Source organism: Myotis daubentonii, chromosome 7, assembly GCF_963259705.1.
Source record: "Myotis daubentonii chromosome 7, mMyoDau2.1, whole genome shotgun sequence".
NCBI lineage: Eukaryota > Metazoa > Chordata > Mammalia > Chiroptera > Vespertilionidae > Myotis > Myotis daubentonii.
Window position 1 is genome coordinate 45,076,844 of NC_081846.1, and position 12,853 is coordinate 45,089,696.

The 12,853-nt window shown below is 41.0% G+C and overlaps 1 protein-coding gene across 3 annotated transcripts in view; it reads left to right on the plus strand.

Moving 5' to 3' along the window:
* The window catches only part of SP3 (Sp3 transcription factor), a 51,574-nt gene that overhangs the window by 7,938 nt on the left and 30,783 nt on the right, over nt 1-12,853 (plus strand). For 2 of the 3 annotated variants that reach the window (XR_009453817.1, XM_059704045.1), the window contains exon 4: nt 2,683-4,042. Coding sequence is in view for 2 of the 3 variants with exons in the window: in XM_059704045.1 (XP_059560028.1) it covers nt 2,683-4,042 (1,360 nt within the window). In the remaining variant the exon portion in view is untranslated. Of the gene's footprint in view, nt 1-66; nt 130-2,682; nt 4,043-12,853 lie in introns of those variants that run through there. The other variant, XM_059704046.1, reaches the window with a different exon arrangement.

Here is a 12,853-nt window from a genome sequence, read left to right on the forward strand (position 1 = left end):
TGTTTGTTAATCCTCACCCGAGGATATTTTTCCATTGATTTTTAGGGAGAGTGAAAGGGAGAGGGAAAGACAGAAACATTGATGTGTCTTACATCGATTGGTTGCCTCCTGCACGAGTCCACAACCAAGGTATGTGCTCTTCACCGGAATTGAACCCGGGACCCCTTGGTCCTCAGGCCAACGCTCTATCCACTGAGCCAAACTGACTAGGGCAAAAGATTGTACTTAAGTGATCACTGTTTTAGTTCAGGCTTAGATGTTTGTACTGGTCCCACAGTTTCTCTGCTTGTACTCTCTTCCGCCTTTCAGTCTCCTTCACTTAGTTTATCTTTATAAAACAGATCTGATTGTACCTTTTATAGCTTTCATTCACTGTCTGCAGGATAAAGTCCAAACTTCTTAGCAGAATCTACAAAGCCATTTACTATAGGCCCTGATAAAAATGTCTAGTTCTGTTCTCCTTTTCTCTGAATCTGAGCCTTTTCTGGATCCTCTCTTGAACACCAACCTATATGTTTCTTTTTGTCTGTGACTTTATTGTTTTTATACCTTTATTAATTCCTCTGTCTCTATTTCCTAACTACCCAAAATGAATTATTAAATTTTATTCTAAGGTTACTTTAAATATAACTTATATGAGATATTTGTTTTTTAGTCTTTTATGTTCCCAAATAGTATTTTGATCATATGGCTAGTATATTCTTTTCACATATAGTAGCATATTATGTGTATGGCTGCTTGGATAGATTGTGAACCATTTGATGGAAAAGATTGTGTATTTCATGGGATTACTCATATGTTTATTTCATTTTAACAGATATGCACAAATATCTTGAATTGTGTCATTAATACTGTGGTTTTATTCATTGAAATAGATACTTTTAACTGTGCTTCTATATGAAAATCAGGTAATGAGTTTCTTTAATAAACTTTTAAGATCTTCTGGTTCTGTGATATTTGTATTAAAAATGTGGAATGGGTTATGTTGAGAGAACAGTATTTGTCTAACCTTTTTTTATGGTCACAGACCTTTTTTGAGAATATGTTTAAACCCTAGACAGAGTATCCTCCACTCCCCCATTATACTTTTCACTTTCTCAAAAAGTTGGTACGCTATTAGAGGATTCAAAGATGCTTTGAAACTCAGGCATGGATCCTAGGTTTAGAATGCTGGGCTAGATATGCGTATGCTCTCATTGTCTACTGATATGTGGTGTTTTAGGAAATCACATAGATCTAGAAGGAAGTGGGATAGGAGTTGTTTTATTTTGATGGTAATTAATATAGGGTTTTATTCCTCATGTCTTTATCCTGGTCTTAGTGGGAGACAGTGTGGTATAGTAATTTAAGGGCCTAGGTTCTGGAGTTTGACTTGGCCTAGTTTTATATCTTGTCTTGGCATTTGTTAGCTCTGTGATTTGTCCCTCAATTTTCTCCTCTGTGAAATGTGAATAATGGTAACACCTACCTCAGGATTGTTGAAAGGAATAAATAATAAAATCTCATAAACCCCAATTAGGGTACTTGGCATTAAAAAAAAAACACAGCTCAAATGCTAGACATTACTGTTACTATGCCCTAACAAATCTGTCCTTTGACATTGACATGTAGGATTTTATTGCGTTTTGCTTTTCTACACTGGTGTTTTTCAAATCTTATTTTTGAAGTATTGGGATGATACCTGAGTTTCTAACAGGTCACAGATTGCAAAATGTAAATGCTGGTCACTTTACTGTAAACTTAAAAAGAATACTAGGTAAAGCCACAGTTTATATCCTCTGGCTCTTGGATCTTAGAAAAACTTTTCAGATGGGGTGACTTTGCCATGTAGTCATGGGGCAATAACCTTTCCTCGTTAAATTTTTAAAGGTGTCATTTTTTTAAAAGTAATTCATGGGAAAAATAAAGAATTGCTAGTAGAATATCCCTAGCCATGAGTTTGCTCTGGAGTGCATTAATACATGCCATAAAAGAGTTGCTTTAATTATTTCATTAAAGGTTTAGACCAATAATATACAAATCTAATTCACATGGTTTGATAACACTGCACTAATGTTTCTTTTTTTCTCATATATAATGCACCTGATATTTTAGTGCATTGTATATTTTTTGAATTTTTTTTCAGTGTTTAAGGTATGTTTGGTTTGAGCTGTTTATACTTTTTTTCTAGCCACTTCTATTATTTTTAATTGTATATCATTAGAGATCATAGATGAGGGAATAAAAGATCAGTTAATGGTCATAAAGCAAAGACTGCTTACTGAAATTTTTTCCTGCTCAAATAGCATGGGTTATTTTTACAATAAAAAAATTGGAAATGATAATTATTGTAGTTTATTTTCTGAAATTTTTAAGAGAGAAGGGCGGGGAGAGAGGAAGAGAGAGAGCCTGAACTCAGACTATCAAGATCGATTTGTTGTTCCACTTAATTTGTGCATTCATTGGTTGATTCTTGTACGTGCTTTGATGGGGGATCGAACCTGCAACTGTGGTGTATCAGGTGATGCTCTAACCAGGGCTGTAGGTTATATAGTACTGCTTCTATATTTGAACTCCACTGTGTTATTAAGATAACTTTTATTTTTAGGTAGTAGGATTTGTATCAGTTTTTAGAGTTTTGAGGACTGGTTTAACTCTACTACAAATATATATCTCAAAACAATTTTTGTTTTCTTCATCCAGACAGGTGATTTGGCTGCTGTACAGTTAGGAGGAGCACCAAACCGATGGGAGGTTTTGTCAGCCACACCTACAACTATAAAAGATGAAGCGGGTAATCTAGTACAGATTCCCAGTGCTGCTACTTCGAGTGGGCAGTATGTTCTTCCCCTTCAGAATTTGCAGAATCAACAAATATTTTCAGTTGCACCAGGATCAGAGTCATCGAATGGTACAGTGTCCAATGTTCAATATCAAGTAATACCACAGATTCAGTCAACAGATGGTCAACAGGTTCAGATTGGCTTCACAGGAACTTCAGATAATGGAGGTATAAATCAAGAAAGTGGTCAAATTCAGATCATTCCTGGCTCTAATCAAACCTTGCTTGCCTCTGGAACACCTCCTGCTAATATTCAGAATCTCATACCACAGACTGGTCAAGTCCAGGTTCAGGGAGTTACAATTGGTGGTTCATCTTTTCCTGGCCAAACCCAAGTAGTTGCTAATGTGCCTCTTGGTTTGCCAGGAAATATTACCTTTGTACCAATCAACAGTGTTGATCTAGATTCTTTGGGACTCTCGGGCAGTTCTCAGACAATGACTGCAGGCATTAATGCCGATGGACATTTGATAAATACAGGACAAGCTATGGATAGTTCAGACAATTCAGAAAGGACTGGTGAGCGGGTTTCTCCTGATATTAATGAAACTAATACTGATACAGATTTATTTGTGCCAACGTCCTCTTCATCACAGTTGCCTGTTACTATAGATAGTACAGGTATATTGCAACAAAACACAAATAGCTTGACTACGTCTAGTGGGCAAGTCCATTCTTCAGATCTTCAGGGAAATTACATCCAGTCGCCTGTTTCTGAAGAGACACAGGCTCAGAATATTCAGGTTTCTACAGCACAGCCTGTTGTACAACATCTACAACTTCAAGAGTCTCAGCATCCAACCAGTCAAGCCCAAATTGTGCAAGGTATTACACCACAGACAATCCATGGTGTGCAAGCAAGTGGTCAAAATATATCACAACAGGCATTGCAAAATCTTCAGTTGCAGCTGAATCCTGGAACCTTTTTAATTCAGGCACAGACAGTGTCCCCTTCTGGACAAATAACTTGGCAAACCTTTCAAGTACAAGGGGTCCAGAACTTGCAGAATTTGCAAATACAGAATACTGCTGCCCAACAAATAACTTTGACACCTGTTCAGACACTTACGCTTGGTCAAGTTGCAGCAGGTGGAGCCCTGACTTCAACTCCAGTTAGTCTAAGCACTGGTCAGTTGCCAAATCTACAGACAGTTACAGTAAACTCTATAGATTCTACTGGTATACAGCTACACCCAGGAGAGAATGCTGACAGTCCTGCAGGTAAGTCTTAAGTCATATTGTAACCATAGATAGGTTCAGTGATTTGTTAATATGTAAGGAAATATTTTGCGTTAGATGTTTATCAGTATCTATCTTTAGAGATGTTACCCTTAATTTGTATGAAAAGGAGACATCAAAGTGTCTTCCAAATTGTTCATTGAAATTTTGTAGTTTTTGAAGTCAAGGATTTATTTCTCCATTATGCCAGTATATTTGTAGTTTTTCTTTACTCAATTCTGTATTTGTTTTCACATCTGATTGGTGTTGTCAGACATTACAAAATTTTTATTTGGCAGGTAAAGTGTCTTGGTCATCCTTGGTGTGATGTAAGTTCAGTGTTTTCTGCACTATATCTAATTGGGGAATCTGGCATAGTAAAAACATGGTACTATTGTCTCAGCCAGTAGCTAGCTAGCTGTGTGATTTTGGGCAAGTTACTTTTTCTCTTGCAAAACTCAGTTTCCTCATCATGTAAAATTGGGTTGTTGGACTAAGTAACTATATCTAAGTTAGCTTCCCAGACCTAAAATTCTTTGATTCTTTGACAGTTTATTCTTTTTTTCTTTTTTTTTAATATATTTTATTGATTTTTTACAGAGAGGAAGGGAGAGAGATAGAGAGTTAGAAACATCGATGAGAGAGAAACATCGATCAGCTGCCCCCTGCACATCTCCCACTGGGGATGTGTGCCCGCAACCCAGGTACATGCCCTTGACCGGAATCGAACCCGGGACCTTTCAGTCCGCAGGCCGACGCTCTATCCACTGAGCCAAACCGGTTTCGGCGACAGTTTATTCTTATAAGTGTGCAGTGGGCTTTGAACTTAGTTGTGCTAGACATGTTGTTATTTTATAGTATGGGGTAGAAATTTCAGAAGTCTACTCTTTTTTTGTGCAAGAATTAGAATAGAATAGTTTTAAAAGAAATGCTATGAACATTATGTGTTATAATGTTGTTTATTTAGATGACATCTTACTCTGTTGTACTAAATCCTTTTACTCTTCTACTTTAATTTGTTCTTTTTTGGAGATTTTAATTTTTTTTTAATACTTAAATTCTTACCTAAGGATATGTTTTTCATTGACCTAGAGAGACAGGAAAGAAAAGAGGGGGCAGGGAAATGGGGAGAGAAAGAGAAAAACATCAATGTGAGAGAGAAACTTTGATATTTTACTTTTCATATTTGAGAACCTGCAACCTGGGTATGTGCCTTGACTGGGAATTTAACCGTCAATCTTTTGGTGCACAGGAGGAGCTCACTCAGTTGAGTCACTCTGGCAGGGTGGGATTTTGTGGAGATTTTAACCCTCCATTAAGTCAGTGATTCTAAATTCTTAAATTGGGATGCTTAAATTTAATTTATTGAAATAATTTCCATCACAATAAAGACTACCTTTTTTTCTTTTGAAAAATTTGCAGTATATGCTTAGAAAATTGGAATTGTCTTAAAGCCTCAGGTCTGTTCTTGGACAGCCTTTAATTGCACTTGAGTCTTCTGAAGCTGTGGTTTAGAGCAACAGTTCTCAAAGTGTAGTCTGTGGACCCCTGGGGAATCTCTATGACTCTCTTAGAGGTCCTTGAGGTCAAACTACTTTTCATAATAATACTGAAGGTATTTGTCTTTTTCATTGTGTTGACATTTTCGCTGATGGTGGCTAAAACTGCTTGTGTCTTAGCACAAATCAAAGCAGTGACACAAAACTATACTAGTTATATTCTTTATGACATTGCACTTGCAGTTAAACATGCATTTCACTGAAGAATTATCTTGTTAAACTAGTCTAAATAGTTATTTTTACTAAATCTTGAACCTTGAGTGTGAATGTTTTTAAAAAATAGTACCTTTATTGAAATGTAAGTCACAACCCATAACATTCACCCTTTAAAGTATACAATTCAGTGATTTTTAATATAGTCATAGACTTGTGCAACCATCACCACTATCTAATTTTAGAGCATTTTCATCACCCCCCCCCCCCCCACCCCAGTTTCCTCTCAACACACACCACACCTTAGCCCTTGGCAATCACTAATCTATTTTCTGTCTTTCTGAATTTGCCTTTCATATCAGTAGAATTCCATTTCATATTAATGAAATCATATAATAAATGGCTTTTTGCATCTGGCTTCTTTCATTTAGCATAATATTTTCAAGATTCTTTTTGTGGTTGAATAATATTCCAGTGTATGAATATCCCATATTTTATTCATTTATCTGTTGATGGACAAGGTTTCTATGTTTTGGCTATCTCTACATATAAAAGCCTAAGCGACTGATCGACTGATCGCTATGACGTGCACTGACCACCAGGGGGAAGACTCTCAATGCGGGAGCTGCCTCCTAGTGATCAGTGCGCTCCCACAGTGGGAGCGCTGCTCAGGTGACTGACGGGCGCCAGATGTCGGGCTCACGGATGGCAAATGCAGCTGTGGCAGCACGAGCCCCTCCTGCCTTCGCAGCAGTGCTACCAAATGGCTGCAGGCGCAGTGGGGCCTGAGATGAGTGGGAGCAGTGTGGCTCCCGGCCAGGGCTCAGGCTCCTGCTCGGCCACCTGTGGCTTTGTGCACTACTACATCCCTCGGGATGTTGGACTGCTGGTTTCGGCCTAGGCCTGTGGGGATCAGGCTGAAACCAGCAGTCCAACATCCCCCAAGGGGTCCCAGATTGCGAGAGGGTGCAGGCCAGGCTGAGGGACCCCACTGGTGCACAAATCTGTTCACTGGGCCTCTAGTTATGAATAATGCTGCTATGAATATTATGTGTACATATTTTGTGTGTGGACATGCATTCATTTTTTTGGATATATATTTAGCAGTGGAATTGCTAGATTGTATGGTAATTCTATATTTAACATTTTGGGGATCTTCCAAAATGGTTTCCTAAAGTGATTGCACCTTGTACACTCGCACAAGCAATGTGTGAGGGTTCCAGTTTCTCTGCATCCTTACCACCATTTATCGTTGTCCTTTTTTTAAAAAAATTATTAATTGAAGCTTTATTGTTCAGATTATTACATTTGTTCCTCTTTTTCCCCCCCATAACTCCCCTCCACCCAGTTCCCACCCCACCCTCCTCCCTCACTCCCCACCCATTGTCCTCATCCATAGGTGCACGATTTTTGTCCAGTCTCTTCCCACATCTCCCTCACCCCTTGCCCCCCCAAGAATAGCCAGTCCACTCCCTTTCTATGCCCCTGATTCTATTATAATCACCAGTTCATTCTGTTCATCAGATTATTCACTTGATTTTCAGGTTCACTTGTTGATAGATGTGTATTTGTTGTTCATAATTTGTATCTTTACCTTCTTCTTCCTCTTCTTAAAGGATACCTTTCAGCATTTCATATAGTACTGGTTTGGTGGTGATGAACTCCTTTAGCTTTTTCTTATCTGTGAAGCTGTTTATCTGACCTTCAATTCTGAATGATAGCTTTGCTGGATAAAGTCATCTTGGTTGTAGGTTCTTGGCATTCATCACTTTGAATATTTCTTGCCACTCCCTTCTGGCCTGCAAAGTTTCTGTTGAGAAATCAGCTGACAGTCGTATGGGTACTCCCTTGTAGGTAACTGAGTTTCTTTCTCTTGCTGCTTTTAAGATTCTCTCTTTGTCTTTTGCTCTTGGCATTTTAATGATGATGTGTCTTGGTGTGGTCCTCTTTGGATTCCTTTTGTTTGGGGTTCTCTGCGCTTCCTGAACATGTAAGTCTATTTCTTTCACCAGGTGGGGGAAGTTTCCTGTCATTATTTCTTCAAATAGGTTTTCAATATCTTGCTCTCTCTCATCTTCTGGCACCCCTACAATTCGGATGTTGGTACGCTTGAAGCTGTTCCAGAGGCTCCTTACACTATCTTTGTATTTTTGGATTCTTTTTTCATTTTGCTTTTCCAGTTGGGTGTGTTTTGCTTCTTCGTATTTCAAATCGTTGACTTGATTCTTGCAATCCTCTAGTCTGCTGTTGGGAGTCTGTATAATATTCTTTATTTCAGTCAGTGTATGCTTAATTTCTAGTTGGTCCTTTATCACAACCTCGAGGGTCTCATTAGATTTCTTGAGGGTCTCATTAAATTTATCGGCGGTTTCTAGAAAATTCTTGAAAAACCTTAAAAGTGTGGTTTTGAACTCTATATCCAGTAGTTTGCTTTCCTCCATTTCTGTCATTTGTGTCCTTTTTCTTTGTCTCTGTATTTTTTATGCTTCCCTTTGTTGATAAAGTGGTTTTCTGTGCTAAGTGTCCTCTAGGGCCCAGTGGTTCAGCCTCCCCAATTACCTGAGGTGGACACTCTTGGTGCACCCCGTTGTGGTCTTTGTGCACAGTCTTGTTGTAGTTAAGCCTTGATTGTTGTAGGTATCACTGAGAGTAATTGACCTCCAGGCCAAATGGCTGTGAGAGTCAGCTGTGTCTGCAGTGGGAGAACTTCTGTGCTGGAGACACCCCTCTGGGGCAAGACTTGCTTCAATGGGGCTTTGGTGCTCCCTGAGTGTGTCTTTTATGGTTCCATGGAGCTGCAAACTGGATGGTCCCACTCTGACCTCTGGGTTTCCTGGCTCCTGGATCTCTAGGGAGGTGCTAATCTAGCCTTTGCCTGAGTCTACCCAGCAAAAGCCTCCCTGCAGGGCTTGGGTGGGGTGGGTCCCATGGGATCAACAGGGCAGGGCTAGCAGTTATGGCGTCTCGGCTTCTCAGTGTCCTGGAAATCCCTGTCAGCCCCTCCGAGAGAAAGCTGCCCTCGAGTTCCGACATATGCCAGACAGTCCCGCTTCTCCCGTTTGAGTCTGGGTCCCCAGAGACTCGCCCGGAACTGGAGCCCAGAGCCTGAGACTCCCTCCCGATTGAAAACCGCCCCTCAGCCGGCCGCCCACTGCGCACGCACCTCCGCACCTTTGTATTTTGCTTCTGCACTGCGTCTCCTCTGAGTCTCGGTATGCTTTTCTCTTTCCTTCTAGTTGTGGAATTTCCACTCAGCCAGCCTTCCTGTGGTTCTGAATGATGTCCGTTTTGCTTTTAGTTGTATTTTTGAAGTGGTTGTTTGAGGCAGCAAACTCCGGTGTTTACTTATGCCGCCATCTTGGTTTCTCCTTTTTTCATTATAGTTATCTTAATTAGTATGAAGTGGTACCTTGGGTTTTTGATTTGCAGTTCCTGCTACATGTCTTTGTAATTTTTTTTGTGTTAAAAAGTATACTTTTAATAAAGCACTTTAAAATGATTGTATTAGAAAAATGTTTTTTATTTGTGTAGTTGTGTGAGTTGCAAGCTGAACTAGATACTAATTTCATGAAACACTTTTTACTTGAAAGGATGACTGACAAGCTGGTTATTGGGACAGATGTATTTAAGTGAGATCTTGTCTTAAAAAATGAATGAAGTGAGCATTACTTAAAGGAAAAAAACATAACAGTATTTATTGTCAATGGTAAAATTTGGGTTTTATGGTGAAAATTAGAATTTGGGAAAACTTGAATCTACTTCTATGATCTTGATAGCTTGTGAATAATTACTTTTCTGATGAGATATGGATGGTGATATTTTTAATAAATAGGATTTTTTAAATACTATATTATAATAAAACTAGAGGCCTGGTGCACAGATTCGTGCATTGGTGAGGGACGTGGCCCGCAGGGATCGGTCAGCTGTGGGAGCGCTGCTTATACTGGTTAGCTGAGCGGCTGTGACCCACCCTCTGAGCGACTGCTGAATGAGGAAATAAGTCTGAGCTGATATTTTGGGGTAATGTCTTGGGTAAAGGCATGTTCTGTGTTTTGGAGGAACCTGATGGAGAGCTTTGCACCCCAAAGCCACTTGGTGAATGTCCTTGTTGTGTGATGCTAGGTCGGTAATACCATCGGGGATGTTCAAGGCAGCTGTGCTCTAGGATCCTCAGTCATCAGAACAGCCTCCCTGGGGGGTCCACAGTCACATCCCCTCTTACCATCTGCCTATGTCAGCTCCCTGCGCTCTTTCTAGAACACACCTTAGAGAGCTGGTGGGGTCAGGCCAGTCTGGATTGTCTCAGGTATTTGATAGGTGCAGAGATTCAGCCTCACCTTGGGCCTGCTAGCAACTGCTCCCAATGCGGGAGCAGCCGCTCATCCTGGTCAGCCAAGTGGTGCTACCACTGTGCGAGCACACCGACCACCAGGGGTTAGCTCCTGCATTGAGCGTCTGCCCCCTGGTGGTCAGTGCGCATCATAGCGACTGGTTGGTTGGTCGTTCCGGTTGTTCCAGTGTTCAGTCGCTGAGCCATATATATATACTAGAGGCCCGGTGCACAAAAATTTGTGCACTCAGGGGAGAGGGGGGTCCCTCAGCCCGGCCTGTGCCCTCTCGCAGTCTGGGACCCCTCGGGAGATAACGACCTGCTGGCTTAGGCCTGCTCCTGGGTGGCAGAGGGCAGGCCCAATCCCTAGGTGCAGCCCCTGGTCGGGCTCAGAGCAAGGCCGATTGGGGAGTTGGGGCACCGCCCCCTGTCATGCACAGAGCAGGGCCATCGGGAGGTTGTGATGCCACCCTCAGTCACGCTCAGAGTTGCAGCTCAGAGGCCTGCAGCGGCAGGTGGGGAACGTTGGAGTCCTCTGTCACTGAAGCAAGCAAGCCTCATGTTAGTTTCAAGCTGCCTGGCTGCTGGCCGCCATCTTGGCTGGCAGTTAATTTGCATATTGCCCTGATTAGCCAATGGGAAGGGTAGCGGTTGTACGCTAATTACCATGTTTCTCTTTTATTAGATAGGATATGCACTAATGTTTGGAAGATGTTTATGATTACTCAGTGAACCAGTAGTTTTCAAGTGACCAGCTCATTTTACAAAATCATGCATGGGTAAGAGATCCATTTAAAATTAGGGGTAGAACAGTAACAAAGCATTTGGAAAGTTTACCAACATGGTTTCAGATTCTACATTGCAACCGACCTTTAAGAAATTGCTAGTTGTCAAGTTTGGTGTAGTATCAAAGGATACACATAATTGGCCAAAGGCTATCAAATTACTCCTTCCTTTTCCAGCCACATGTTTTTGTGAGACTAGATATTCTTCATGTGCTTCAGCACAAACCACATATTGCAACAGATTGATTGTAGAAGCATATATGAGACTCAAGTTATCTTTTAACCTAGACATTAAAGAGATTTGCAACCCTAGCTGATTTGGCTCAGTGGATAGAGCATTGGCCTGCAGACAACAGGATCCCAGGTTTGATTCCAGTGAAGGGCACGTACCTTGGTTGCAGGCTCCTCCCAGGCCCAGGCAACCAATTGATGTGTTTCTTTCACAAAGACGTTTCTCTATCTTTCCCTCTCTCTTCCACGCTCCCTAAAAATCAGTGGAAAAATGTCCTCTGGTGAGGATTAACCAAAAAATAAAAATAAATAAAAAAAGATTTGCAAAAATATCAAACATGACCTCTCTTCTCATCAAACTTTTTATTTTTTGGGAAATAGTTGTTTTTCATAAAATGTTAATTTGTGTTAACATTTAATAGACTTATTATTTTTAATTTAAATTTCTCATAATTTCTAATATAGCCAACAAATATTAAAATATGCAACTAGCCCTAGCTGGTTTGGCTAAGTGGATAGAGCATTGGCTTTTGGTCTGAAGGGTCCCGGGTTTGATTTCAGTCAAGAGCGCATGCCTGGGTTCTGGGCTCGATCCCCAGTAGGGGGTGTGCAGGAGGCAGCCAATAAATGATTCTCTCTCATCATTGATGTTTCTCTCTCTCCCTCTCCCTCTTTCTTCCTCTCTGACATCAATAAAAATATATTTTAATATATACACAACTTACATGAACAAAAGCTTTTCAGGACCTCAGTAATATTTAAGAGTTTAGAAGAGGTCTTGAGACTAAAAAGTTGGAGAACTGGTAGAATGATAGACTTCTGAAGACATAGCAGATGGTTTTTAGAAATAAGTTTTTAAAGCTTCTACAAAGTTAAGGTTATAGAATTCTATATATGTTAGAAAAACATCTCTAGAGAATTTGTGATTTTGTGGATTTATGTGGTCATGAAATTAAGAGTGGTATAAAGCACTGAGTGTTTCAGTACAGCAGTTTATTTTAAATACTGTCAAAATAGCAATTCTTTATGAATTAGATAAAAAAAAGGAATTTAAAAAGTAGTAACTTAGTTTATTGAATGTGGCAAGAAAGTTTGTCTGGAAGGCCATTAAATTTGAATTTTGTCCCAATTTTAAGGGATCAGGAAAGAATTGAGAAAAGTTAAAATGCTGCCATGTACACAGCAGCATATTCCTATATAATAAAGAGGCAATATGCAAATTGACCATCACTCCAACACACAAATGGCCGCCCCCATGTGGTCAAAGATGGCTGCCCCATGTGGACACAAGATGGCCACCACAAGCTGGCCAGCAGGGGAGGACAGTTAGGGGCGACCGGGCCGGCAGGGGAGGGCAGTTGGGAGTGACCAGGCCTGTAGGGGAGGGCAGTTAGGGGCAATCAGGCCGGCAGGGGAGCAGTTAGGCGGCGATCAGGCTGGCAGGGGAGTGGTTAGGGGGTGATCAGGCTGGCAGGCAGAAGTGGTTAGGGGCAATCAGGCAGGCAGGCAGGCGAGCGGTTGGGAGCCAGCAGTTCTGGATTGTGAGAGGGATCCCAGATTGGAGAGGGTGCAGGCTGGTCTGAGGGACACCCCCCCCCCCCCCCGTGTACAAATTTCGTGCTCCGGGCCTCTAGTCTATAATAAAAGCGTAATATGTAAATCAACTGAATGACTGAACAGCAGAACGGCTTTCTGGATGACCACGCTATGACACACACAGGTGCCAGGCCAGCCAAGGCGGGTGCAATGCAATTGG